We start from the raw sequence: 26,326 nt of genomic DNA on the forward strand, positions 1-26,326 counted from the left end.
CTGTTGTAATCACTGTAAACACCTAAGGAAGACTCAGTAAATTTAACTCCCTCAGCCAGGCTTGCAATAAAAAAAAATTATTTCATATTGTATTGCAAAATACCTGCATAGGTAGCTTGGTGGTGCATCTAGCATAGTTTAAAGGTTCAATGCTAGCTCAAATCATATAGCTTTCCTGGTTAAAAGCTAACCAAGAAAAAAATCACTGGCCTTGATTCTATTCCAGATTACTCTTGTCTTCCTGAAAGACGAAGTGTTTGACCTCTTGCCTGTTATCATAGGAGGCTGTGTTGGTGGACTTCTTCTGCTGGTGTTCATTACTCTGCTCCTCTGGAAAGTGGGTATTATTAATGCACACACAACAAAACAGAAATGGTCTTGTTAGACATTTTAATTTTTTTTGTGATTTCTGTAAGTAAGAAAGCGATATTTTCAAATGTGCACTGAAGAACATTGGGTACTTACTGTTGTAAAACCTCAGTCTTAGGTTTTGAGGTTTTCTGAGCATTGCAGCATAACCTCTCCAGTCCTGCTTTAAAGTGCTTTGCAGAACATTTGAACGTTGTGAAATGCTTATAGATGTTCTGAAAAGTTTTGAACAACGTAGGCCTTCAGGCTTACAGCTCTGCCGGAAGTCATACATGGGTTGCATCCTGCGTTCATGCATTCAGTTATTGCAATCCTGAGAAGGAAAAACTTTGCATTTGAAATTATGTTAAGAAAAAGCAAAAATTAATGTATTCACAAAGACTTAATAAGTTCTTTTATTTTTTCCCCAGTGTGGCTTTTTCAAAAGAAACTATAAAACTATGATGAAGCAACAAGATACCTCCTGAAGACTAAGCTGGCCAAAGCAGAAATCTCTGTGTTCTTTCACTGGCTTTTTGGAAATCAGAGTCGAAGCCTGGCTAAGATGCAAAACGATTCATATTCCCTGGTAGAGCTATAGCACCGCAGAGCTTGGGACTCCCCCAAATTGCTGTTTTGAGCGTAGGAGCCTAGCTCTTTTGAGCAACCTGATTGCCTGCTTGTTTAATTTGAACTGAATATTCACCATAGAGAGACTGCCTGGTATTGATAAACTAGACTCTTCATGAGAAATTTTGCTTTAATGTAGCTATGCTAAGAAAAATTAATCCTGGAACCTGTTAGGTTTGTGTATTGGATTGCAGTTTTAGTTGCTGTGAGGCTGAGTGGTTTTTAAGTTGATTTTAGTACTGAGTAGCTTCAGAGTAGATTGAAATAGAAGTGGATTAGGGGAAGCTTCCCATCCTGCTATTGCTGATGAAGATGGGAAGACAAGCATTTTGCATATAAATATATATGTGTATATATATACAAGTTTGTGCATTTTAATACAGTAAAATATGTCCTTTGATGTCTCTGGTTCTTGGAATCAGAAGCATGTGCATGTGGCAATTGTTTTTTTGTACCTCGCAATCTTGTTTCCGGTTTTCAGTTGCTTTCATATCCTGGTTTGATCACAAACAAAAATTTGTGCCATAGACCTTGTTGCCAAGACTCCTCCTACATCAGGAAATATTCCCCCAAGCTAGCACAGCTCACCACACCTCTTCCAAAGCCACTGCCTGAATCGAGGGCAGAGCCAAGCAGCGAGCTGCAGTGTCAAGCACAGCAGCGTTGCCTTTCACCCTGCTGGGTGTGTGACGGAAAGTAGGCTGAATCGTGGGCAATCTCAGTTTATCAGCTGCGGATTATCAGTAATTGGGATTTATAGGCTTTGGGAAGAGAAGGCGCCTAGCCGAACCCTGCAGCTGGCTTGGGCTAGTACTAGGTGTCTTCTTTCTTGAGCAATGAAATGATCTCAGGACCCCGCAAGTGTTCACTGTAAAGAAGGACGAGTAGAGATGGTTGGTACTGTTCCTCTCTTTGGCTTTCTCTGTCCCTAACTGTGTAGTTGTTCTATTTCTGTAGTGTTTGGCTAACCATAAACCCCACAAATCTGATGTGTGTTTACACACAGCAGTAGATTAAACATAGATTTTCATTCAGCCCTTCAGAAGGCAAAACAGTTCCTGTCTCCTTTGGCTTAACCAATATTGCCTGATGGAAAACTAGAATTAACAAGCAAAGGGTGACCTTCATTGAGGTTTCCTTGTAAAATTCCTGTCTGGTACTCAGGTACTGCTATTACTACATCTCTTTAAGGCCATTACAGTGATGGCCTTCATGGTGGGATGGGTGTCCTGCAGGCTGTACAAGCCTGGGTATGTCCTAGCTCTAAATTTGGCTGCCAAACAGCCAGAAGTGGAAAGTGTGAAGCACACTGGCCTACCTACTTAGGGCAAAAGTGAGAGCTACCACAGCAAGATACTGTCTGAAGAATATCGGGCCCTTGTATGGCATTCAGCAGCACAAGAGAGGCACAGAGATTTTGCGTTGTCATCCAGCTCCATCAGCAGCTCCAGCCATTCTGGCTTGAATTTTTTTCTCTCTCCCCCCTGGCTGGTTGTAGAGTTCCTTGGAGCTGCATACAGGGATGGAGTCACTCCAAATCTGCTTACAGGTGCCAGGGATTGAGGAAATGAGGCTTCCTAGGTGAGAGCTCTGAAAGGAAATTCATGTCTGAACCAAAGAACCACCTCTGTCAGGTTTTTTGTACTATTTGGAAAGAAATGCTCTTTGCCTGGTCTGAGTGGCTTTATTGTCGCTTCCCTTTGTGTAAATCCTCTTTTTTTTTTTTGTAGTGTTTTTAGTTGTATCTTCTTTAACAATAAATTCTTGGAAGAGAAGCCTGACTGTGTATTGCACTTGCTGACTGGAGGTGGTTTGAGCGTTTTGCTGTACCCTTTCCCAGGTAGCATAGCAAGTCTCCGGGGCTACTCTCCATCACCCAGGCCGGATTTTGGCAGAGCCATTACAAAATTGTTCTTTGCACATCCCTGTGTGGAAGGACCTTTATGAGGAATTAAGTGTATGGAAAGTGGAATGTGCTGGGCTGGGAGAGAGAATCCCTTTGGAGAGCTTCAGGCGAGAGAACTGCTCCTTTGGGGCAGCTGTGCACAGTAGTGACTGAGGTGGTGGCATTGTAAGGAAGACTTTTCAAAGGTTCCTCTTTTATTCACTTATTTATTTTTGAGTTTCAGGGCATGCTGGCTTTTCCTGGGGGAGGGAAGTGTGTTGTCTGCTTTTTTTCAGCACTCTAGACAGGTCTTGCACTGAGTGACACATGGTGTGGACAGCTGTCAGTGAAAGGACTGCAGTACACCAGCAGTTGTGGTCTTGCTGCCCATCCTCCCTCCCAGACCTGCTCCACTTCACACTGAAGTCCTACCTGTTCTGAAGCCCTTGGAGATCTCTACACTCAGATCATACTTGGTAAGTCTGGGCATAGAAAAGCTGTCAGTAGTTTTCTGATTACTCTTGTAAGGGAAGGAGTGTTAATTGTAGAAGCTGTGCTAAGAACAAGGAGTTGCAAGGAGAGTTGTCTCTTCTCAAGGCTAAATAAGCTCATCTCCTTCAGCCAGTCTTGTTATTCTGCCTCTTTCTCTGCTTTTTTTCTAGTTTCTTCTCTGAATTAAGTACCCCTCATTACTTGGATGCCTTTTGTTGTCCCTTATGGCTCTCAAGGAGGTCAGCTCTTGCAGTGCGGGATGCTATTTTCCTTTTAAGATTTTTTTTTTTCTTAAATGCATTACAGGGTTCTGTGACTTGTAATTTCCGATGAGTGCCATCCAACCATTTAATTCTTTGCAATTGCTGTAAGAGATGCCAAACACATTTGCAGTAATTGGATGGCACTTAAGGGATTAGTCAAGACTGCCAGGACTCACAGTCATCCAAACCACAGCTGGGTTTTTGTGCTGTTTCCATGGAAGCCTTGCTGCGTCTGCTTCTAAATTTATTTGCAATCTGCATTTTGAATAAAATCCCCTGTGCAGAAGCCCTGTCAACATTTGTGGCCTTGACTTCAGTGTGCTCTGGCAGTGGCACAGTTATGTCATCTCCCTGAACGACAGGGTATTTGCAAATGACTCATTGAGAGTCATTAAACACCTGACCCCAGCCAGGCTCACACCTTAGCAGCCTGTTTGGGGTCCAGGTGTCGTGGGCAGAGAAGCTGCTGCAGATGTCCTAGAGGCCTCTGAGCTGTAAGGGTCGTTCGTGATCTTTATGCCTCAAGCAAAGACAGCAACCTGTAGGCAGACTCACAGCTTCTCAGGGGAGGGAGGGTCTCTCTGCTCTTGAGTCAGAAATACAGACCAGTAGGGGTCAGGTCCTCAACTCTTTGCTGTTCAGGTCTGTTCTCCCAACGCTGCTCGTTAGGCTGACGTGATTTGTTGTTCTGCCTTTGTCTTGCTCTGTTGCGGGAGATGCCTCTCAGTGCTGCTGGTGGCCCAGGAGGGCAAGAGTAGATGCTTGTTCTCTACTGGTGCCGACCACCCATCCCCATCTGCTGTCTTAGCTCCGAGTCCTGGCTTGGCTCCATCACTCCACCTTGGGATATCAGCTTCTGTTAGGTGAGCTTGGCCTGACAGATTTTGGCTATTTTTGTGGTCTGACCAAGGAGTAGGAGGTGCGGAGGTGGGTGGTGACTGACAAGAGCTGATGTATCTGAGATAGCTTTTTAATTGTATCCTTGAAGGGGAGGACAGGATGCACTTTGAGATGCTATTTTAATCAGGGGTGATACCAGCTGCTTGTATCTTTCTGGTATGCCAGGAAGTTTTGCAAGCCTTGGGTTATAATTCCCTCAGCATGCTCAGAAGATGACAGGTTCATATATTAAACTGTGGGAGTGTGGTGGCCTGGTGGTTAGCAGGAGAAAGTGAAGTGGCAGTCTGCTACTCAGGAAAGCTTATCAGGAAAAGGGCATAAGTAGTTCTTCATTAGTGCAGGGTGCTGACGTAAGACCATCTGATAGGAGCCATGAAGTGTTTTGCTGGGATTGAGAGCCTGCTCGGGCAGCTTTATTTGGAGGCTAATTGGATTGCAGCTCAAAAGAGAAATCTCCTGTCTTGTATTGTAACAGGGTGAATGAGCTGGGATGGAGCTGTGCTTGCAGCAGGTTGCCTGGACTCTCTGCCAGCTTGGCTGAACTGGCTCCAGTACGTCTGCACAGCACAGCTGGGACACATCGGCTTCTTGCTGGTGGAGACTGGCTTGGAGCACCCCCAGAGCCAAGGCCAGGGGCCAGGCTGGGGGCGTTCCTCAGGAAACCTTTTCCTCTGGGCTTCAAGTCTGAGTAGCACATGTGTTTTCCTGTGGCTGGGAAGAGCTACCAGTTGGTAGCTTTCCAGGGAGGAAAGGGCAGAGGCCTCAGTCTAGATTTTCTAGCTGTTTACGTGATGAAGGTGAAGGACAGGGATGAAGGTCTCTCCTCGGTGCTTGCAGCAAGGTAAGCTCTGACAGAGCTATCAAGTCAGGACCAGTTTCATATCTTTCTGGGTCAGGAATGATATGCACTGACAAAGAAGTAAAAAAGTGATCTGTCGGGCCTATTCAAGAGCAGGATTTCACCTTACATCAGTAGTTAATGTGAATTCACATTTTATTAAACCTGTTCAGCTTTCGGGCCTTCAATTTAACATTCCCCAATAATGCTTTTATTGGCAGACTTCAGAAGGTGAAAACATTGCAATACAGCACTGTGCAATGCTGCTGTTCCAGCTATCAGTGCACTCAATCTCCTAGTGATGTTTTATGTGCATTTTTATTTAATTTCTTTTACCTGACAGTGCCAGCTCTCTCACATAATGGGTCATGATGGATTAGTTTCATTAGATGTGCAGTATTTTTCCTTCCTCTCTTTGGTTCTCTTCCTCAAGTACTTTCACTTCTTGGGCTGGGGGAGAGGAGTGGGTAAACGCTCTGACTAACGATAACAAGACCTCTTGCACTCTGTACAGCAGATTCAGGACTTGGGGGAGCAACCTGGGACACATCCAGAGGCTGAAAATGGCTCTCCTGGAAATGATGAGCTGAATCAAAGAGAGAATATACTCTGAAACTTCAGCACGCTTCCATTTCTCACTCCTACAGATAGATTTGGATGGTCCTGTGAATAATGGCAGAAAGAGTCTTTCCACAGATTCCCTTTCTAAGAGAAAAAAAAATCTGAATGTTTTTCTAACAGCTCCTGAAAGAAAGATTTCCATTGTGGCTGGGTGTGCAGCAGTGCTAGTTAGGAGGACAAATACTGGGGTGGATTTTTGTCATTTTTTCGTTGGCAAGTGGCAACCTACTTCTTATTTACACTGCAAAGTCACAACGAGCATTAAAAGAAGCTGAACAGAGCGTTTTTCACTGCAGGCTGCACACACGTTTCTTTGTGCTTGCACCCAAACCCGTCATCTTCAGAAAGCAGCTTACGCTTGGCATTGCTGTGTGCATGAGCTGTTGGTTTAAATGCAACTTCCTCTTTCAAACTGTTCAACTCTTCCCCTGGTTTGTTTTTTTTTTTTTTTTAGATGTTGGCCTACAAGTATGATACTGTGAGAAAAAACCGCTGATGGAGAGAGCTGACCTCTGCCTTTTCCACTGTTCATTTCCTTGCCAAATTAGTTTGTCTCCTGTTTGCATCCTCTGCTGCTTGTCTCTTTTCTATTTCAGTAGCTGGTCTGGTGCCTGTTTGTAAAGGATGAGGCATCTGCATTGCTCAGGCATTTGCTGCAGGAGCATTTCCAGTGCTTCAGAAATGTCTCAGCGTCTTCTGAGTCAGCTGTCATGCGTTTGGGAGCCGATGTTTTCTGTTGCACTTGATAGCTCAGTAAAGGGTGGAGTGGGGATCACCGAGAGAATTAGTGCCTGGGGTGATCGTCTGGAACTGGAAGCGAACATGAGAAGAGCCTAAAGCTCCAGCGGTCACTCGTGAACCCGCCTGCACTGGCCAGGGCAGTCTGCCACTGCCTGGAAAACACGCAGGCTTTTTTGGGTGCGATTTATAGATATTATTGGGCTGATCTTGAAATGTTTCTATGCCACAATGCCATAGAGAGACAGATGTGACCTCACTGGGTTTCAAACAGCACTGTGTCGGGGCAGGGGTCTAACGTTTGATTTCCACAGTCCCTTTGCGTGGCATTTACAGGCTCATGACTGGGCTGAGTTCAGTTCTGGGGCAGCTTAACACCAAAGAGCTACTGACAGGCGGAGGGAAGTGTAGATGAGGAGCAGTCTGGGCAGACAGGGTCGCGTATCCTGTGGCTGCGTGTGAATAAGGAGAAGGCAATTACTGTGAACGGTATGAGGAATTACGGATAGCAGGAATAAGAGAAGACAGAAAGAGAAAGGGAGAGTTCTAGTACTGGCGGAGGAATCTTCCCTGTGAGAATTTCCAGACTGAGCAAACAGCCTTCACGGGGAAAGGGGCAGACTGCTTTTTTCCATGGGAAATTGAAAATGTTGGACTCGAGAAGGGAGGTATCTTGCAGAAGAGATCCATTCTCAGCCCCTTGAGAAGGACTAAGAGAAACTACTGGGTTTTTTTGTCTTTAACTGATGATGATTAGATTTTGTAAGGTTATTTACCACCCCCCCCTCCCCCCCGGGAATGAAACCGCTTATGTTTGAACCACCCACAGATACTCTGAGAAACATACCAGTAATCTTGATTTCCAGGCAAGAAAAAAAAATAAGGTTGTGAAACTAGAAGGTGAGAAGAACAATATCTGCAAAAGCGTGCCAACAACACTGTTGTCAGCACAAACGCAGCCTCTGGTGAGTAACATTCAGAATATTCTGAGGAACATTTGATACAAATTGAAGCTTTTTATTCAAAATCAGCTATTGCAACTGTGCTTCTAGTTGATGGCTCTAGAAGAAAACAAGAAAAGTACGTCTTTTTTTTTAAGTGATCAAAACTGGTTGACATCTTCAGGTCACACCTACAACAGAACACTTCTCACTCTTAAGTAACATTTTCTTCTAACCTGTGTAAATCCTTTCTCGCATTAATTGACCTGGAAAATAATTGCAAGAACTCACAGCAGACCTATGTCTGTGCCACTAAGTAAAAGCAGGCCAGGAGGACAACACGCTGTTTAACTGCCAGCAAGTTTCTGATCTGATTTTAGCCTGTGCAGTTGCTTAGTTAAGGCAGATGGGGACGGCACGGGGGGTGTCTCTAGATGCCACCAAGGGCTAACTTGTCTCCCCTGATACTTCATTTGTCCATGAACTTGGGTGTTCTTAGTGCAGCAGGAGCAATGGTGGAGGCAGTCCTGAGACATGGGGTATACTCACTGGTTAGTCCACCCCTGGAGCAGTTCCAGCGGGGCCAGGGCAAGCAGATGGTGTTCTTGTCGGACCAGACCCACAATGAGAAACAATGCTGGGCAGTCATCCAGCCACTTGTGCTTGCAAAGCGTCTCATCTAGGAGCAGACTGGGCAGAAGATCAGGTGGTGGATCCTTTCGGACGCTCCTGTCTCTGTACAGCTCTGGTTGCTGGAGCTGCGTCGGTCTCCCTGTGCCCAGCCCCACCTTGGGTCTGGGAAGTGGTGAGGGGAGATAGGCTGAGCCTGCCTTTCTTCCTTACTCATTTCTGACCTCATGGACCGCTGTGGTCTCCTTCCTCCCTGCAGAAGTGTGCTTTCTTGGAGGGTTTTGTCTCCTTTGGTTATTGTACATTTTAAGAGTATTTATTTGTGCTTCAGGCTTTCACGCAGAGGATCTCTAGGGCTGGAACTAGTGATATTCTGGTTTGTGGGCATCTGGTAAGGAGGGGTGGATACAACGGCCAAATACCGTTTGAGGAAGAGAGAAACCGTGAGTTGCAGCTGCTTGAGTGAGAAAGAGGGCTCCAGGAGGGGCTTGGGGAGCAGCCAGCCTGTTCTGTGAGATAAGATGGGGTTGCCCATGTGGGGTGTGCAGAGAGGGAAAGGGAGGGGTAACGGGCAGTGGGAGAGGTGAGCAAGACCAGTCCTTTGCTTGTGCTGAGGCTGAGTGGCAGCTGTGAAGTTTGTGAGCGGGACTGGGGCTACCCCTGAGCCAGAGGAGTGACCAGGGGGGTGCGTGGGAGCGGGGGGCTCAGTCCCTTGCAGCCTGCGAGGGAGCCCCTTGTGAAAGAGCCACGGCCTCAAGCCATGGCCCGGCGTGGGGCAGGGGAGTGCAGCCGCTGCTGGGGTGAAAGGAGGCCACAGGCACATTTCTGTTCTAGTTTTGCAGTTGCTGGAGAAAGGTTTCCTTTGCTTTGCAGAAGGAAACTCTAGGGATGGCTGTGGGAGGAGGGACAAAATGAGGTATTTTGAGGACAGTGTTTTGTTCATTGCAATGTTTGTGATTCTCCTGTGATTTGGAGCAACCTTGTCACTTATTCATTAAAAATCTGATCTGTTTGTTTAAATCTGATACGGAATTTAAGGAGGACGAAGGATAAAATTTTCACAAAATCCATGCTCTTGAGAACGACTCTCCCCGGGTTGAGGTGTGTGTGCTGGAGCAGATCACCTCACCGCACTGCCTGCTCCCTCTGTCGTGTGACCCCTCTCTCAGCCAGTGTCTGAGCATGTGTTACAGTTGTGTACTGTGTAATCTCAAGAGCCTTCCCGGTCCTAACGAAGCCCTGAGTGCTCATTGGGTGCTCATGCATGAATGCAGTAAACCCTACACTTTACACCTGATACAACCCCTCCTGTCTCTGGTGGACACTCTCTAATAGATTGAGCCCACAGGCAGTCCACATCTCCCATCAGTGCACGCATACGGGATGCCCCTGAAAGGGCACACTCCAGTTTGGATCCCAGCTTGCTGCTGGATCCCTCTTGGCGAGGTGCATTAGCTCTTTTAGCTGGGCTGCTGGAAGGTCCTGCCTTCATTTGCCACCTCGGAGCTCGTTCTGTTCCCTCCTTAGCCGGGAGACGGTGTCCACCCTTCCTGGTTGAAGCAATGGTCATTTCATGTCCCTGCACATGCAAATGCCTCTGTTAGACTGGGAGTCACCTCTCGCACTGCTAGCTAGTAAACAACTCTTCTCTCGGTGACGGTTAAACTATTCCTCTCCCTTTGGTATTTCATCAGACAGCGTGTTCTGTATCTATCTGTGCCTAGCTCAGCACTCGTGGAGCATTTCAGTGAGATGTGATGGTGATTGATCCCTTAACCACGTACAGAATTTATTTATTAGTTTCTTAGGCTGGGTTTTTGATGGGAAGATGTAGTAGCCAGGCAGGTGTTATGGATGGCTGAGGACCCAAGTTCTCATTGCTCATGTGAATGCTTAAGGAATTAAAAATTTAACCAGGTGCTTTGCCATCATGTAAAGCCTGAAGAAAGGCTTTAATGCTTAACAGTGAGAGAGCATAGCTCTGTCACCTCGGATGCTGTACCACGGCTTCATGCTGTAACATGTTTTGTTACAAACATTTTGTGACTGTGGGGGAGAGAACGAAAGCTTGAGGGGAAATCTGAGGCGGGGGCTTCGCCAGAGGATGAATTAGCTGAAAAGCAGCTAAGGAAGGATCTCGTGTGAGCGCAGCTGCTGGTTTCCAACCCGAGCGCTGCTGCCGGCACGCTGCTGCGGGGAGGGAGGAGATGAGCCGCTGGCTCTGAAGGGGTTGGTGTGTCAGGTTTCTATGCAGAGCACGTGTGGATAATGCGAGCTGCAAACGCTGCTGCCCGCTCCAGCCACCCGTACAGAGCGAGCCGGGAGCATGGGGCAGGTGGCTTGGAAGGGTTTATTTCTATCACTTTTTGATTATAAAACAGAGAAATACGTCATTGCGAAGAACAAGAAGGTGGGGGTTCTCTATCGAGTGGTGCAGCTCTCCATCCTGGCTTACCTGGTGGGGTAAGAATCACCCTGCTTTTCACCTCCTGCTGCGGCTGCGGTTGCTTGCTGTGTTGTGATGAAGATTTATGTAGGGTACTCTGCATACGGTGACAGCTTGCTGAGCCTGATGACTTTAATGCAGATAGTTACGCTTGCTTATGCAGCTGGATTTTGTAATGTCTAATAGACTTATATCTGATTTTTCATCTGCTGGGGATTGCTAGATTCAGCTCTACCTTCCAGATTAATGTAGGGTTAAAAATAGATCAAATGGTACTATGGCTTTGTACTGCATTATTTACACCTTTATTTCTGTATTCGGTGGGAACGGTGCCCAGCCTTAACACCTGACGTCTTAGAAACAATGGCATTTATGGCCACGGTTGCTGAGCCTTGGGACAAACCTGGCTTGTCTGCATGCCTGCATGACATGCTCAGGTCTCAATGGGAGGGGACCAGGCACAAAGTGGCAGATTTCTTTGCTGGAGTGGGCTGCAGCAGCCGGGATTGTGGAAGCTGAGGCAGCGTGCGTGTCAGCTGCCTTCCATTTGTTTCAGAGCAGGGCGAGTTGGCATGGAGATAGCTAGAATACCTCTCAGAAAAGGCCCGGTTCTGCAAGAGGCTGGTCACGCTGGCATGTAATGAGCACAGCGATACTCCTTGCAGTTTGCAGGCTCAGACCTGGAATTATCCAGCCTATGTGCCATTGCTTCCTGAGTTTCTGAGGCTGTGTGGAATGTGATTCGTAAGTCTTTACCCTCCCTGTCTGTGCTTCTGAGTCCCTTCACCTTTCTCATACCTCGTGTTTTCACTGATCAAATATAGCAGAGTCATTTTTATGTGCTAGGTTTATTTATAGAAAGGTGTACAGTTCCAGAGCCTGCTTTAGTTGCAGCGCAGAGATGAGGTCTCAGCAGACTGGCATGCGTTAGCTGCTAAAGGAGGAATCCTGTAGATAATGTTGCTGAGGACACATCCTCTGTCCGAGAGGGATATGGTATGACCAGTGACTGTGAGTGTTCAGAGACCGTCTGGGCCATACTGGCTATTTTCTTCCCTCGGCAGCTATTGCCTTCTGCAGAGCTTTGGCACTGTCACTGCTGGTGCCTTTGGGGACTCCTGTGTGGCTGGGGGCTCTCAGCGTATCGCAGAGGCGGTGGGTGTTTGTCTGACATCTGACTGCTTGATTACGCACCCAGCCCTGGCCAGAGGCTGTCTGGGGGGTTGCGATCATCAAACCCCTCTGGGTTGTCTCGTGCATGGAACTGCCATTTCTCCCTCAATTTGCTGTGGAAATCCTAAGGGTCTACTTTTGAGCCCTCCTTGGAGAAAAAAACAGTATTCTTGGGGGGGAAACAGTAGGAAGCTTCACAGGGGTGGGGAACGTTATTCAGGTTTGTCACAAGTAGCAGGTGAAGGGCAGCATACGTCAGCGCTGCTCAGCCCGAGATGGCCGCTGTCCCTTTCTGCGTGCAGGCGTGTGCTGCAGGTCGGTGTGCTGCGAAGGGGAGCTGTGCCAGCAAACGCAGCCTGCGTCCCTCCCCCTGCCCCGGCACCCTGCGCTTCCTCGAGGGTCTGGGTGGTTTGTTGTCCTGGCAGGTGACTTGGGTGGTATTGTGGGGAAGCTGGAGGCATTTCATTTAACCCAGAGAGGTTTCCACCCAGTGACGTGGAGCTCTTCCTGTTGCTACTGGGAAGAAGTAAGCAAAGCCTTTCCCTGGACTACTCAGCAAGGAAGCAGCTCTTCCAGGTGTGCTAGCGAGGAGCCTGAAGCCCAGCAGAGCCCAGGGTGCAGTCAGGTTGTGTCCAGCTGAGAGTACTCCCTGCAGATCTCTGTTAGTGAGATGTGGTTCACCTGCTGGAGTTGCATCTCCCTAGCTGTGATCTGCTGCTGGACTGGTAAACAACTAGCGATAGGATGAGAGGCAATGGCCTCAAGTTGTGTCAGGGGAGGTTTAGATTGGATGTTTGGAAGAATTTCTTTACTGACAGAGTGGTCAGACATTGGAACTGGCTGCCCAGAGCAGTGGTGGAGTCGCCATCCCTGGAGGTGTTCAAAAAACCTGTAGATGTGGCACTTGGGGACACGGTTTAGCAGGCATGGGGGTGTTGGGGTGACAGATGGACTTGAACTTAGAGGTCTTTTCCAACCTCAATGATTCTGTGAGCCTATGACCGGTACACTAATGGCAGGCTGCTAAAACGGGAGTTTCTCATGTATTTGTGAAACCAACCACAATCTTCCCTGCAGCCTGCAAAAGCTGATATTATTTTTTATCTTGAGGAATACAGAGCCCTGCCCTGCCCTGCCCTCTTTCCATCGAGGTTGCTAGCACAGGATGGGGAGGCAGGAGGCTTGTTATTTTACCCTGTGACGAGTTATTACGCCTTTCCCTGGTGTGGGGCCCTGATGCTTCCTCCAGTGCTGTAGATAAGCACAGCTTGTGTCAAAGAGTTTATTCTGAATTTGTTGTAGCAGTTGCAGAGGGGTTGGTGTCACTGGCATGTTTTGATTTGCTCTTGAATGTTATTTGGCCTCAGTGTAGATCTCTGGCTAACTTGTTCCTTGACCCCCCTTGCTAATGTTGCCGCCTTCTGTGTCTTCGCAGGTGGGTGTTTGTTGTCAAGAAGGGCTATCAGGACACAGACACATCCCTCCAGAGCTCTGTCATCACCAAGCTGAAAGGGGTAGCCTTCACCAACACCTCGGAGCTGGGGGAGAGGCTGTGGGATGTTGCGGACTACGTCATCCCTCCGCAGGTTGGCATCTCCCCACTGCTATCGTCTCTGCCGTTCAGCTGGAAAGACATCTTCCAGCGGGGCTGCTGGTGGAAAGGCTGAAGTGGTGCATCCAGGCCTTTCCTGTGAATGAGCAGGAGGTGGGCTGCAGGAAAGCAATGCTGTGCCTTCTCTTTGGCCTTCCCAGCAAATATCAAAGCAGCCCTGTCTCTCTAGCAAAGGTCCATGACACTTTGCAAGCAGAAGTCCCGTGGACTTCAGTGAGACTGCTCAGCTGAGCAGTGTCTGCTGGCCTCTGCTGCTGGGCTAGAGCAGGCATGGACGGGGCAGCCCGGAGCGGGTGGGAGACGGAGAGACAATGTGGTGCAATTTGAGTGGTGAGGATTGCTCAGATGTGTCTGGATAAACCTGCCTTGCTGCTTCCTTGACTTGGACAGTGAGGTGTGTAGCTGGTGGTTAAGGGGAAAAGATGGCAGCAGGCTGGAAATTGCCCAGCTGTGCTTGCCCAGGGGCTGTTTGTGCTGTCCCTGCTAGCATCCACCACACGTGCATGGAAAGGTGGGAGGGGAAAATCAGGGTCTTGGCCTTGACAGGGGGCAGAAAGCAGGAAATTGAACAATTTACTTGTCTGTACATAAGAATAAGGCTTCACCTTCCTCCTGCTGCAGCCCATGTTTACCCAGACCTGCGGATCTGTGCTCTGCCTCTCCCGCGGTTCAGTGCGAAGCTTTCCTGCAAGCTGTCGGTCTCAGACCAGCGTGTACTCCGGGTTGGGCAGTGTGCTTGCGGGACCTCTTGTTCAGGCTGTGTGGAAGCCCTGGGACATGTAGCAGGTGGCTGCTGTGCACACCCAGCAATGAAATGGTGACGCCGACCAGTATTTTAACTTGTCAGATGTTTCTCCTGTGACTCGGTGGTCTGGTTACTGCGTGTTGACTTACTGGGAGGCCTTACAGCGTGGTGTGCTGAGTAAAGACAGCCAGCCCTGCCTCTGGGCTGGTGTGCTCTGCAACGCAGAGGTTTGGGCTATGGCATCATGAAGCCAAACGTGGCTTTGCAGTCAGGTTACAATATTGAATCCAGGCTTGCCGCAGTCTGCCCCAGCGTGCATCAGCCTCCAGCAACCACCGTGATGTTAGACCCTGGGCTCACAGCAAAACTCAGCAACTTCTGTGCGCTGTGAGTGCCAGCGCAGACATCTCACGAGCCTTCCTGCTCCGTGTGCTGATTACTGTTTGTCGGCTGAATGTCTCAGGTCAGCCGTGAGATGTTCCCCGTATGGGTTTTTAGGAATATCGGAATGCCTGCTACCGGTGCATTAAGGGACTTGCATCTGCTAACTACTGCGCCGTCTCTCACTTCGCTTTGGAGGGAGAGTCCTGCGCTGTCCTGCTGGGACTGGGTGGGCTGGTTTGTGCTGGAGACACCTGGGTAGTGGGGCAGGAGGCAGGGAGGGATGGGAGAAACCCCGTCTCCTCCAGGGAGCAGGGACAGCTCTCCTGAGCCCTCCAGCGTGGCTGCTGACCAACGTGTCCCTCCTGCTGAGGACAGACGTACCTGTGTCCCAAGGTGCTGGTGGGGTGTGGGGCCACCCGCCTCACGCAAAGCACAGCGAGGGAAGGTGAGCGAGCCAGACGCGTGAGAACACCGAGCTCTGCTCTCATGGATGGAAGGCTGAGATCTCCGATTTCTGTGTGCAGCAGGCAGGGCTGTGTGTTGGAAGGGGTTTTCTGAGAGACTCCGGAATAAACGGCAGGCGCTCAGCTTGTGGAGATTCACCACTGAGCACTGAGAATGCCCTCGGATAGGGTGAACCAGGGGCACTTTGCGGTTAAGCTTCATGCAGAGCAGGGATTCACCTGGTGGATTCTTCACTCGTTGCTTTCTTGGGCTTGTTCTCCGACAGGTTTGCAGAAACATCCTGTTCCCTGCTGTGGTTCAGAGCAACCTTGTGGTGTCGGGGCTCCAGGATTTGCTCCTGGTCAGGTATTTTATCACCTGTCACTCGCTCACGCAAGCAACCAGTGTTACAGGTGGCAGGGCTTGACGTGCTGCTGGTTCCTGTCATGGGTGAGGACCTTTTGTCCAAGATGCTGGGGGCTGCCCTGCCTCATGCCAGGACCGTGGGCTGGCTCTAACGGTTACGTGTGTCCCCTCGGCGTGACGAAGGTCGGGCTGCCGGTGCCGGGGCTGTCAGGAGACAACCCGTGTTTCTGTAGGTGCAGCCTGGTGCTGACCCTCCTCCCCTTCCTGCGTGTGCACGGTGAGGAGCAGGAATGGTAGGAGCACGTGGTTAATCTTGGCATTCGTTTCACTTCGGAGTGGCACACCAGCCTCCATCTGCAGCGCTGGGATACGCTGCTTTCTCCCCCCTCTTGCTGACTGTTTAACTGTCTTCAGGCTTGTTTTTTCCGTAGTTTCCTTTGGTGGTTGGTTGTTACGGGAAAACCATTCAGGGGAGAAGTTCACCATTTAAACTTTTTGCTGAGTGTGGGGAAGGGGCCAACTAGAGGCTGTAAAAGTGCAAAGAAAGGAAGGCTCCAGAACAGGAGTCAGCCATGCATATTGTGGCATTGCCTAAATACAGAGGAAACACTACACGGCCAGAAATAAGGATTTTAGGGATGAAACCACAGACAAGTCTCTCCTTGCACATCTCATACCGTCCTCCCGATGGCTCAGTTAAGTGTTCTGTATTCTCTCTCTTACAGCCGTGCTAGAAGTGCTCTGTTTTGTTTTATCACATGTCCATGTGTTGCACTACATCTGGTCCTGCGCTGTGCCCGGCTGCCTTGCTCCGTGAGCTCAGGCTTGTGACAGCACGGCTGAGGCAGCCGGCCTGACCCCGGCTAAGAACAAACACCCACGGCTCTGCACTGGGACGGGGCCTTTGATCCCTGATGAGGCACCATGTCCTTACGGAAAAGGAGGACAAGCGCGTGCCGAGCAGCCAGCAAGGCAAAGCTCAGCAGTCCTGCTCACCAAATTAACGCAGTCTCTGAAGGAGAACGTCTTCAGCGGCAGAGACCCACCAGCCTCATCCCAACAAATATCCAGACAAAGGCCGCTGTTGTGTCTCAGCCTGGAAAGCACCAGGAGAGAGGGAGGTGTTACTGTTTGGCAGAGCACTGCATCCTCCTTGTAACAGGTACTTCAAGAGTAAAACAGGTTTTCTAACTCTTCGTGCCTTACTTTGTTGTAGGGTGAAAACGTCTTCTTTGTCATGACGAATCTGATTGTGACCCCAAACCAGAGGCAAGCCACGTGTCCTGAGGTAGGAAGGACTGAGCCCCTTGGCCCCCAGACCCCTACAACACTGGGGGTAAGAACTGACAGGGGACACCTGGGGAGCAACAAACACGGGAAGGATGGAAGGCAAATGGTTTTTCTCTGTAGTGTAATATCTCAGTTGGGAAAATCGGGCTGGTTACTGCAAACCTGGGAGGTTCAGCTGTCTTAATTTCCAGAGGCACTGATCATGTAGAGTCTTGCTGACTTTGGTCGATGGTGTTGGACATCTGCCCAGCTGGAGATGGGACCAGAGCAGTGAGCATTGCTCAGGGTCAGAAAAGGCCGTGGGAAAACAACTTGGAGGTGACTTGATCTAGTTATGGGTAGAGGAGAGTTTCTAAGAGCCCCGTCCTGGGAAGGGCTGAATATTCAGGCTTTCATTACCTTCGGGACGTGGGAGGGTGCTTGGTACCTTCCAGAACATGCCTTCCAGGCCAGACGCATGAGATCTTTCCGAGTCCTGTTGAAACATCCTCTGCGGAGATGTGGTTCAGCCTGAGGGAGGAGGACGCTGGCCATCCAGGGAGCGTTGTCTCCCTGTCACAGTGATGGATTTTCCGTGGGGCAGCAGAGGGGGGGCCCAGGCGGGGAGCACAGCCTGCCTGTGCAGCATGCGGCTGTCCTCTAGTGGCTGCACGAACCGGGCGAGCAGCCCGGGGAAGGGGAATTCTGAGCTCAGAGAGCTCGTAGTTAAACCAGAGGTAGGGTTATCTCTGCAGGTGGAGCACGGTGGCCTGTTGCTTGGTTTTGGTGAGTGGTAGGTGATTTCTGGGATCTTCCACAGCCTGTCCCTCTCCAGACTGAGCAGCGGCCAAAAGCAGGACGTCGGAGCTGAACCGTGGTGTTGCTGGTGGTGCGATGCTGTCAAGCTCTTTGCACATGACCCGCAGTTACCGCTTCAGCTGCACATTTTCAGTGTTCACCGTTCTATAGAGGATTCACTCCACATCATCAGCACTTTCTTACCCCTCCTAGTCTGATGTCCTGTCACAGGTCTCACTTCTGTCCTCCTCCACTTTGCAGAGTGACAGCATTCCCGACGCGCTCTGTTACCAGGACAGGGACTGCCTGGCGGGAGCAGCGGTGGTGGCTGGCAATGGTAAGGGAAGGCTCCCTCCTCCTGTACCGTGTCTGGTCGAGGCAGGTTCCTTCAGAGCCATCAGCCTGGTTACAACCCTAGAGATCTCCAATCACGGAGAGCGGCAAGGACTTTCTTTTCTTTACTCTCTTTTAAGATTGCTGCCTTGCTTACAGCTCTGTGGTGGCTGGGTCAGAGCACCCCGGGCTGCTCAGAGAAGCAACAAGGGAGCGGTTGTTCCAGCTGAGAGGCCCTTTCACAGCAGGGAGGAGGGCTGGGGGTGGCAGCGAAAAGCATTTGATTTTCCTGTGCCCTGTAGGCAAGGAGAGGAGGTGGCGGCTCTGTGTGACCTTTTCTGTGATGTCTGTGCTGCAGGGGTTAAGACTGGCCGCTGTCTGAAAGACAAGGATGGCATCAGAGGGACTTGTGAGATACTGGCCTGGTGCCCAGTGGAGAAAAGATCCAAGCCCAAGTACGTGGCCACCCTGCGCTGTTTCCAAGCTTGAGCTGCTTGGCTTGTGTGTCGCTCAGGGTGGTTTCTGGGTTCCCTCTGCTTGGACACTCGTTGAATGTTGGCTGTTGCAGTGCAGGAGGGAGCTGTGCACGGCCCCCCAGCACGACCGGCCCCCTGTTCCCCTGCTTGGCTCGCTGGCTGCCCCAGGGCTGGTTCCAGCTCTCACGGCTTCCCCTCGGCCTGCACGCTCCTCACCAGCTCCTTGCTGGCAGTGTGGGGAAAGCAGCACGGCTGGCCTAGCGCCACGGGCTGTTTGTAAAATGACAATTCAAATTTTAGCACGTAGGCAGGGTCTGAACCTAAAACAGTTAACAAACCCTTCTCTTTCAGGAAACCACTTCTCGCCAGTGCAGAAAACTTCACTGTTTACATCAAGAACTCAATCCGCTTCCCCAAGTTTAAGTTCTCCAAGTAAGTGCAGGTGCTCAGAGATCTCTCTGTCCTCTCCATCACAGAGCAATAATCTCAGTTTTCTCCACTGTCCTTCTCCTGCCTGAGGCTTGGGGTGGGGAGATGGATATTCCTTCCTCAGAGACGTGGGGGGAGGCCTTTGGCTTCAGGCTGTGCGGGAACAAGCAGATAATGAGGGCTTGGAGCTTCTCAGAGTGCCACTGGGGTCCGGCTGTGCCGCACCAAGTGCGGGCTGCGGTGGCTCCTGCAGCATGGGGTGCAGCAGAGCTCCTAAGGCTGACGCATCTGTCTGCCAGGCAGCGTATAGCCAGTGCAGAGCTGCTTCTGCTCCCAGATATTCCTTCTCTTCCATAAAAATGAAGGTGCCTGGACAAGGCTGGGAAAATCCAGATTTCAAATACTTGTTTGCATTTGCTGCTGCAGCTCTGGCTCCAGCATTAAGGAAGGAAAGACAGACCGAAGTGTAGAAAAGAGCATGTTCTTGCTATTCTGACTAGGCTCAGCTAGACATTTCTAGCATCTGTTTTTTTTCCTTGGGAAAACTATGTGGCCCTGGAGCACCCTGGCAACCTGCTCCGTGTCAGTGCTTCGCTGAGCCCAGATTCAGCTGACCTAGAGGTCATTTTTGTGTGAGCAGGCTGCTTTCCCTAGGCCAGCAGTGGAGCGGCTCACAGGGTGACAAGGCTGGTGGCAAGGTGCCATTTCTGTTCTGCACGGCGGGTGTTGGAGAAGACTTGTCTCTGCAGTCTTGGTGGCGTAGGCTGTGTAGGCAAGTAAAGAGGGAGACAAGGTGGCTTTCCTTCTTCCCTACATGCAGGATGAATGTGCTGGCAACTAACAATGAGTCCTACCTGAAGAGCTGCCACTACAGCACGGAGCATCCCTACTGCCCCATCTTCCTCCTGGGCAACATCGTCCGGTGGGCTGGGAGCGACTTCCAGGAGATGGCCTTGGAGGTAGGAATGTCCCTCGGGCTCGTGTGGCTTCCAGCTGGCTGTACCGCTGCTGGCTGGGGGTCTGCCTGCTGTCCAGCTTCTGCACGTGTGAACCCATCCCTGCGTAAAAGAGCATCTTCTGCACTGAAGTGTGTTACGGCCACTGAATTTAATGAAATTAGTGTCCTGGGATGAGAATCGCCTCCGAGGATGCCAGCACAGGGAAAGCTAGGACTGTGTGTAATGTGATTAATGTCATAAGCATGAACTTAGCCCATCCAGAAGTGTGTGTGCTTGTGTCTGGGACCAGAAATGCAGCTGTTCTTGTCCCTGGGGAAAACTTGCCCACAGATCTGACAAATTTGAAGACACGTTAATTGAAACAAGCTTAAAAAACTCACACTGTCTCTCTCTTTCATTAAGGGTGGTGTGATAGGAATTCAGATTGAATGGAACTGTGATCTTGATAAAGCCCCTTCTGAATGTAATCCTCACTATTCTTTTAGCCGACTGGATAACGAGTTTGCAGAAAAGTCCATCTCTTCTGGGTACAACTTCAGGTAAGCAGAGAAGAGAATATGATGCAGTACTGCAGTCGGGCTGAGCTGCTTTGCCTCGCTGGCGGCGGAGGATGGCAGTGCCGTAGTACCAGACCACGCCAGGCAGCTGCCCCAGCCCAGCACACTGCTGCAGCTGAGGGAGGGAAGGAAGGAGGGCCGGCGATGCAGACATGGCATGCTAAAACTGGTTTTGATAGGGGGAATAGATGTGTTTGAAGAGACAGGTGAATTCAGATGGGTTCTTGGTGTGTGGGCAGATTGTGGAGTTAAAATCAGTATTGTTGCATTCCAGGTTTGCCAAATATTACCGGGATGCTGAGGGCGTCGACTACCGGATGCTCTTTAAAGCGTATGGAATCCGCTTTGATGTGATGGTGAATGGCAAGGTGAGGTCCTGAGCCTTGAAAAGAGGTGGGGGACATTTCTCAGCAGGAAGGCAGCTCTGGGATGAGAACAGCCTCTCCGGCTTGTCGCAGGAAAGGGCTCTTGCCACTCATCCATGTGGAGCTAACCCTGCGTAAGAAAGGAGATGTCCTGGATGACTGCATCTCTTCGGCCTGAAAACAGGTTCATGAAGAGTCCGACAGAAGTAAATACGCCCCAGAGGTTTGTTTTTCATGCATATGTACTGCACAAAAAGAAGCCTAATTCAGGGATGACGCAAACTGAGAAATGCAGCCATGGACACTTGGACCTGAGACACACACAGACCTTTAACCCCCAAGATTTTTCACTGCACATCTTCTATGGTTGTGTCTGCTTGTGGCGGACAAAACACGCCCGCAGGCACTGGTGGCTTCCCCGGTGTAACACCACACCCTTACGTTTATTTCCTGGGTTGTTCTTTCACCGAGTGCTTAATGACTTTTTTTTCTTTTAGGCAGGGAAATTTAACATCGTTCCCACCATTATCAATATCGGTTCAGGGCTCGCTCTCATGGGAGCGGTAAGTGAATGTATTTTCCTAACAGAAGACATTGGGACCCAGATCCCTCGTTTAGCTGTTACGAGGATAAAATGGGGTGGTTTGTTTGTCTTCTCCGGTGGCGTTGTTGCTACTGTGGCCACTCAGTCTGGTGTGTAACTGTCTCCTGTCCTAAAGGCATTTGTTAATGGACCTTGTGTCTAAATACCCCTAAGATTACACAGAGTATGAAGGAAAATACAGCTTCTATGAGATATTCTTCTTTAATTAATGCTCATTGCTAATTGGATCAGAACACTTCCACTCCTACTCTAAAGATAAACCACAAGTTCTTTCTCTTTGCAGGGAGCTTTCTTTTGTGACCTGGTGCTGCTGTATCTGATTAAAAAGAGTAACTTTTATCGAGGCAAAAAGTATGAGGAAGTAAAGTAAGTGGGCTTGGCTTTTGTGTTTAAATGTAATGGCTTTATTGTTATGACTAATAGAAATAGAAGGAGATACAGGAACACAGAAAACATTAATGGCAAGCAAAGGCTAATTCCAGGAAATTATATTCCTCCAAATGAGTTTAGCCAAGTTCCTCCCTCCCTCGGTAATTCCTTGCTGCAGTTAGCTGGGGAGCAAAGCAAGCTGCTGTGTCATGGTTGGGCTATAAACGGCCTCGCGCTGTCAGTCCGTAATGACTGCGGATGGAATTGGGGCAGCTCCAAGAGCGCCAGAGCCTCATGAAACCAAGAACCAGGGCTTTATCTGTACAGAGGGTGATGGCCTTTATGGTGTGACACGCCTGGCTGGGAACCTCTTGCCCGTGTTGCCTCCTGAAACGGAAACAGCTTGCTTGTCTTGTGTCGCTTCTGCTTGTTTCCTCAGGTCCAGTTCCAGGAAGTCGTTATCTGGCCCGACGCCGAATGGCAATCAGAGCCCCGACCAGCTTGGGGAGCTCTAGGCACAGCGATGGGGCTGCCAGCCGGACTCATGTCCCAGGAAAACCGCGCAGGTGTGAAACCACACCAGGACTGGGAGGTGGAGCTACCCCAGATCAGAGCTACGGTTTATTACTGGGATTTCCAGACAAAAACCCAAGTCCTTTCATGAATACCCTTCTTTACCTGAGACGTTCTCTGGTATCCTGAGCTCGCAACAGTGTGCCATCACTATGGATTTATAAAAGGATCTTATAAATGGAAAAAGAAGGCACCAAATGAATGTTTTTATATTTATTGATAGATATATCTGTACGTCAATAGCCAGCGTTATCCTCTGGCCGTGCTTTGCTTCCACGTGCGAAGGAGCCGTGATGAGACGTCACCGGCCCTCTGAGGAGGGCTGGGACTCAACCTGTCTCCTGCCCCACTGGCTTGTGGCCACCGCTGCCACCTCTCGCTTGTGTTACGTGCAGGATCAGCTGCAAAGCAGCGGGACTGCTCTTGTCAGGAAGTGCAAAGAAACGCAGCATTTCAGCAGCTCTCGGAGCTCGGGGGAAAGGGGATTATCATCCGACAACGCTGGTGCTGGCTGGGCCTGTCTCACAGCGGCGGCAATTGCTCTTACTGCAGGGTGTGTGTAACCATTAGGGCTAGAAACGGTGCTTCTCCAGGAAAAGCCTTCGCAACAGCGGGAACAAGGTGCTCTGCTTGTCTCGGGAACAGCGGGAGAAGGTCCTGCCGCAGCTCCGAGCGCAGAATCGGTTCAGCTGTGGCCGGGTCCCAACTACCTCCCCCGCTACCCACCCTCTCCATCCGCAGTCGGCCCAGAGAAGGGACAGTTCAGGCAGCAGCAGGCAGAGGAGTATTCTGAAGCAAGGCAGGGACAGATTTTTTTTGTGGCTGACAGTGTGGAGGAAAAAGGGGTTAGCACACTGAAAAGCAGCGTGACACCGGGAGTATCTGCATGGAGATGGTCTCAGGTTCTCGCTCCTTCATTCAGCGGCTGGTTTCGTTTGCTCAGGATTGTCCTTTCCGCATCACTCGCCACTTGCTCATGGTGGGGACAGATCTGCATGGGGGGACTTCATGCGTCTGCTGGTAACTCTACTGCGGAGACTGAGAAGGGGAGCTTTACCAGCTAAAATGGGGGCTGCCAGGTTCTTCCAAATACACCAACGGGAGGAAAATTCAGAAGCCAGATGTCCGCTATTTCAACACTCTGGTAACTTCCAAGACCTACGAGTGCTTCTTTGTTTCTCAGTAGAGAAATGAGTCTCACTGCTGCCCACTTTGTGAATTTATGCTCATGTGGGGATGTAACTAATCTCAGAAAAGTGCTTGTGCAATATCATTGTTTACTTTTAAAGTTTGCATTTGCTTGAGCTGACAGGAATCGACTCGCCAGCTCCTGAAGACAGCAGGTGAATAAATATTCCTGCCTCTTTTAGAGCTTCCAGGCTGTGGCTTGGTACAAACTGCTCAGAGTGTTCTGTAAATGCTGTCAGGTGACCACTGATCAGGAGTCATCGTAATAAAGATTGTTTCTGTGCGCTCTTTGATTATCAAGATTTAAAGGACTCCTGGCGCAGCGTCCCTATGTACTGCTAGGACAGCCGCAGAGAGCTGCTGTGATCGAGTCTTGCACACGAAGGGACACAGCAAGCTGCACTCGCCTCTGCTTGAACTTCTTCAGGGCGGTCACTCTGAGGTACCCATTGATTCGAAATTAAAACTCACCTCTATTAGCAGTGGCAAACTCCAAATCCAGTCACTGACAGCAAACCCCACCCGGTCTAGCCCACTCTCTCTGCTTCTCTTCAGAAGCAAGTAATTACTGAGTCAAACATTTTGCTAGAAAATAGAATTAAGCAGTGGACTTAAAATAATTGAGGATAAGCTGTGTACCTCAGATGCTACGATCACAGCCAAAGCCTCCTCGCTTCATGCCGTCAGTCCCTCCCCCAGCCAGGCACAGGAGTTAACGTGGGTATAACTGACACGCCAATACAACAGCACAGGCTTTTGGCTGTCAGAGATTAATTTTATTTAAGTAATTTCTACATGGTGAAACACACGGTAAACCCCACGCGTGCCATCAGGCCAAGGCCCAACTCCTGGAGACCAAGTAGCTCATCAGCACGCATAAAGCTGACTGTGCTCTATGGAAACCCATGTTTCAACTCCACAAAAAAACCATCCTCTTGTCAGATGACCAAAGCGATTTCCTGAATGTGACTCTTCAGGTCCCTCAACTTCCCTAGAGTATTTCCCTTCTTTATACCCTCCGTTTAACAGAATTCCCACAACCACTGCTGTTAATAAAACACAACTAGATTCCTTCTCAGGAGCTTGTTTCTTTGAGTTTGATTTTTTTCTTGTTCTTGTATTTAATGTACAGCAATAAAATTTGTCACCTTAGGGCAATGCTCTCCACGACTCTTCTGTACAGTGTGGTTTTTAGGCTGCGCACCCCCCCACCTCTTTGTGACACCTGCTTGTGCTCAGCAAGTCACTGTAAGACGAAGTTTGCACAAGCAGGTCTATGGCAATGATATTGCCTGGACGTTGGGTGGTCGAATTTTCCTTTCCATTCCTGCCAGAGACATTTGGAACCACGACCAAGCACTGCTCAGTTGGGGAAGATGCCAGCAGGCTTACAAGTGTGTTCGGCGCAGACTGAGCTGGCAGGTAGCACGATGCTGCCCTTACCTGGTCGTCTGCGTTTCACTGGACACAACGGTGCTGAAAAGGAGCAAAGTGTTTGACTTATAAGAGCACTACTGAGCGACTTCTGTGTCTGGCAGTGAAGAGCAGCCCTGACAATGTCATTTACTGACAGTGTGCACATATAGCAATTGTGGAAATAACGCTTGCACCAGCAGCTCCGTTACATTTCTGTACCAAACCCTCACATGTAATTACACGCTACTGTGCAATATCTCCCTGTGTCCATGGATTATTTTTTAAGAGTGCTGTGCTACGCACTGCTGTCAGTATTTGTGTGCAGGGACAGGCAGCGAATCTAGACGGGATTGTAACTTGCGTCTTATCCAAAAGGCAAAGGATAGAAGGGGCTACGCTCCCCAAACCCCATGGCTGCACCTGCCCTTAAGGACAGAAGTTACTCCTTACCCACCAAACAAATATCCATGGGAGGCATCCAGGCGGTGTTTCACATTCAGTTTAATTAGAACAGGACTACCGATTCATTTGGACTCGGACATCATTTACTGGCGGTGTTAACAACACAAGCGATGAAGAACAGCTGAAAAGGTAAGCTGGCCTAGGTGTGCAGATGACTTTTGGCAACAGTCCTCCCGCTTCACTAAAAAACACTGCAGCTAACGCGGCTCCCGGCTGTTTCAGTAGACATGAACCATGCCGTACAGGAAAGTCCAGAACAGGACATACGTGAAGAGCCCTCCTATAAGCCCCCCCGTGAAGAGCGGCCTTCGGGATTTAAAGTACTTATTCCACCGCCGTCCGGCTTTTAACACCAAGAGCACGGAGAGGAGGACGGACGCCAGGAAGTAGAAGATGAAGCCGTGCAGGCCGGTCAGGCCGAGGATCCCGGCCGTGGCGCCGGACAGGGCCGAGACAGACGTCCTGCAGTAGTCCAGGATGGCGGCGTTCCCCCGCACCGCCGCCTCGCTGATGAACTGCGGGCCCTCCCGCTTGGCCGCCACGGCGGCCATGGCTCCCAGCCGGGCTCCGGGACCTCCTCTCTCCCAGCAAGACTGGGGTAAAGCAGACACAGTCTGTACGGGCCGGGGGGAGGCCGCCCCGCCGCCGCCGAGCGCCCGTCCCGCCGCCCCGACCCGCCCGGCTCCGGGGCCAGGTCGCCCTCGGGCGCGCCGCTGGGGAGCGCGACGGGAGCCCAGCGGCCCGCTCGCAGGCCCCTCCCGGCCCGGACCGCCTGGCGCCGCGGGGCCCTCCCGCCTTCCCCCGGCCCCTACCTCTCATCCACGGCGGCGCGCCGCTCCGCGGGACCCTCGGCCGGGCCCGAACCGTCACGCCTCGCGCCCTGCCGGGGGGACACCGCACATCGCCCGTCACCGCGAACCGCCCGCCAGGGCCGAGCCCGCCGCCCCCCCTCGCCGGGCCCAACCTACCGCCACAACGGAGCCTCCCGCCGCCCCACCGGAAGCTCCTGTCAGCCATCTTGCCGCGGGGGCCGCCGGGTAAAGCGGCCTGGCTTCCGGCGCCCGCTGCCCCC

The 26,326-nt window shown here is 50.4% G+C and overlaps 3 protein-coding genes across 5 annotated transcripts in view; 2 read left to right on the plus strand and 1 right to left on the minus strand.

Annotated features, from left to right (window-relative positions):
- ITGAE (integrin subunit alpha E) overlaps positions 1-7,615 on the plus strand; it is a 36,993-nt gene extending 29,378 nt beyond the window's left edge. The window contains 3 exon segments of the mRNA XM_075440526.1: positions 227-337; positions 780-3,339; positions 7,582-7,615. Coding sequence (XP_075296641.1) covers positions 227-337; positions 780-836 — 168 coding nt within the window. The 3' untranslated portion in view covers positions 837-3,339; positions 7,582-7,615.
- A 2,805-nt stretch (positions 7,616-10,420) lies between these two features.
- On the plus strand, positions 10,421-24,546 carry P2RX5 (purinergic receptor P2X 5). Of its 3 annotated transcripts, none has more exons than XM_075440528.1 (12): positions 10,421-10,749; positions 13,341-13,491; positions 16,673-16,792; positions 17,785-17,860; positions 18,215-18,311; positions 18,684-18,764; positions 19,582-19,720; positions 20,123-20,259; positions 20,552-20,645; positions 21,140-21,205; positions 21,530-21,612; positions 22,055-24,546. In XM_075440528.1, the coding sequence occupies exons 1-12, from the start codon at positions 10,613-10,615 to the stop codon at positions 22,128-22,130; spliced, it is 1,257 nt and encodes a 418-aa protein (XP_075296643.1). In that variant the 5' UTR covers positions 10,421-10,612; the 3' UTR covers positions 22,131-24,546. The 3 variants fall into 3 exon arrangements, with proteins under 3 accessions (XP_075296643.1, XP_075296645.1, XP_009944121.1); XM_009945819.2 differs by having other exon boundaries at positions 10,423-10,749; positions 16,673-16,744; XM_075440530.1 differs by lacking the exon at positions 22,055-24,546 and having other exon boundaries at positions 10,422-10,749; positions 16,673-16,744; positions 21,530-21,616.
- Positions 24,547-25,273: 727 nt separating this feature from the next.
- On the minus strand, positions 25,274-26,322 carry EMC6 (ER membrane protein complex subunit 6). Its single transcript, XM_075440532.1, has 3 exons — positions 26,223-26,322; positions 26,067-26,134; positions 25,274-25,847 (listed from the first exon to the last, which is right to left on the minus strand). Exon 3 carries the CDS (start codon positions 25,803-25,805, stop codon positions 25,473-25,475), a length of 333 nt encoding a protein of 110 aa, XP_075296647.1. The 5' UTR covers positions 25,806-25,847; positions 26,067-26,134; positions 26,223-26,322; the 3' UTR covers positions 25,274-25,472.
- Between the last annotated feature and the right edge of the window lie 4 nt (positions 26,323-26,326).

Source organism: Opisthocomus hoazin, chromosome 20 (genome assembly GCF_030867145.1).
Source record: "Opisthocomus hoazin isolate bOpiHoa1 chromosome 20, bOpiHoa1.hap1, whole genome shotgun sequence".
Taxonomy (NCBI): Eukaryota; Metazoa; Chordata; class Aves; order Opisthocomiformes; family Opisthocomidae; genus Opisthocomus; species Opisthocomus hoazin.

Excerpts from the sequence above, each read along its gene's own strand:
- P2RX5 (XM_075440528.1), top strand. The coding sequence starts at position 10,613 with ATGGGGCAGGTGGCTTGGAAGGGTTTATTTCTATCACTTTTTGATTAT. Across the intron at positions 13,492-16,672 it reads ACTACGTCATCCCTCCGCAG|GGTGAAAACGTCTTCTTTGT; the intron begins GTTGGCATCTCC and ends ACTTTGTTGTAG. Across the intron at positions 16,793-17,784 it reads AGACCCCTACAACACTGGGG|AGTGACAGCATTCCCGACGC; the intron begins GTAAGAACTGAC and ends TCCACTTTGCAG.
- EMC6 (XM_075440532.1), bottom strand. The coding sequence starts at position 25,805 with ATGGCCGCCGTGGCGGCCAAGCGGGAGGGCCCGCAGTTCATCAGCGAG.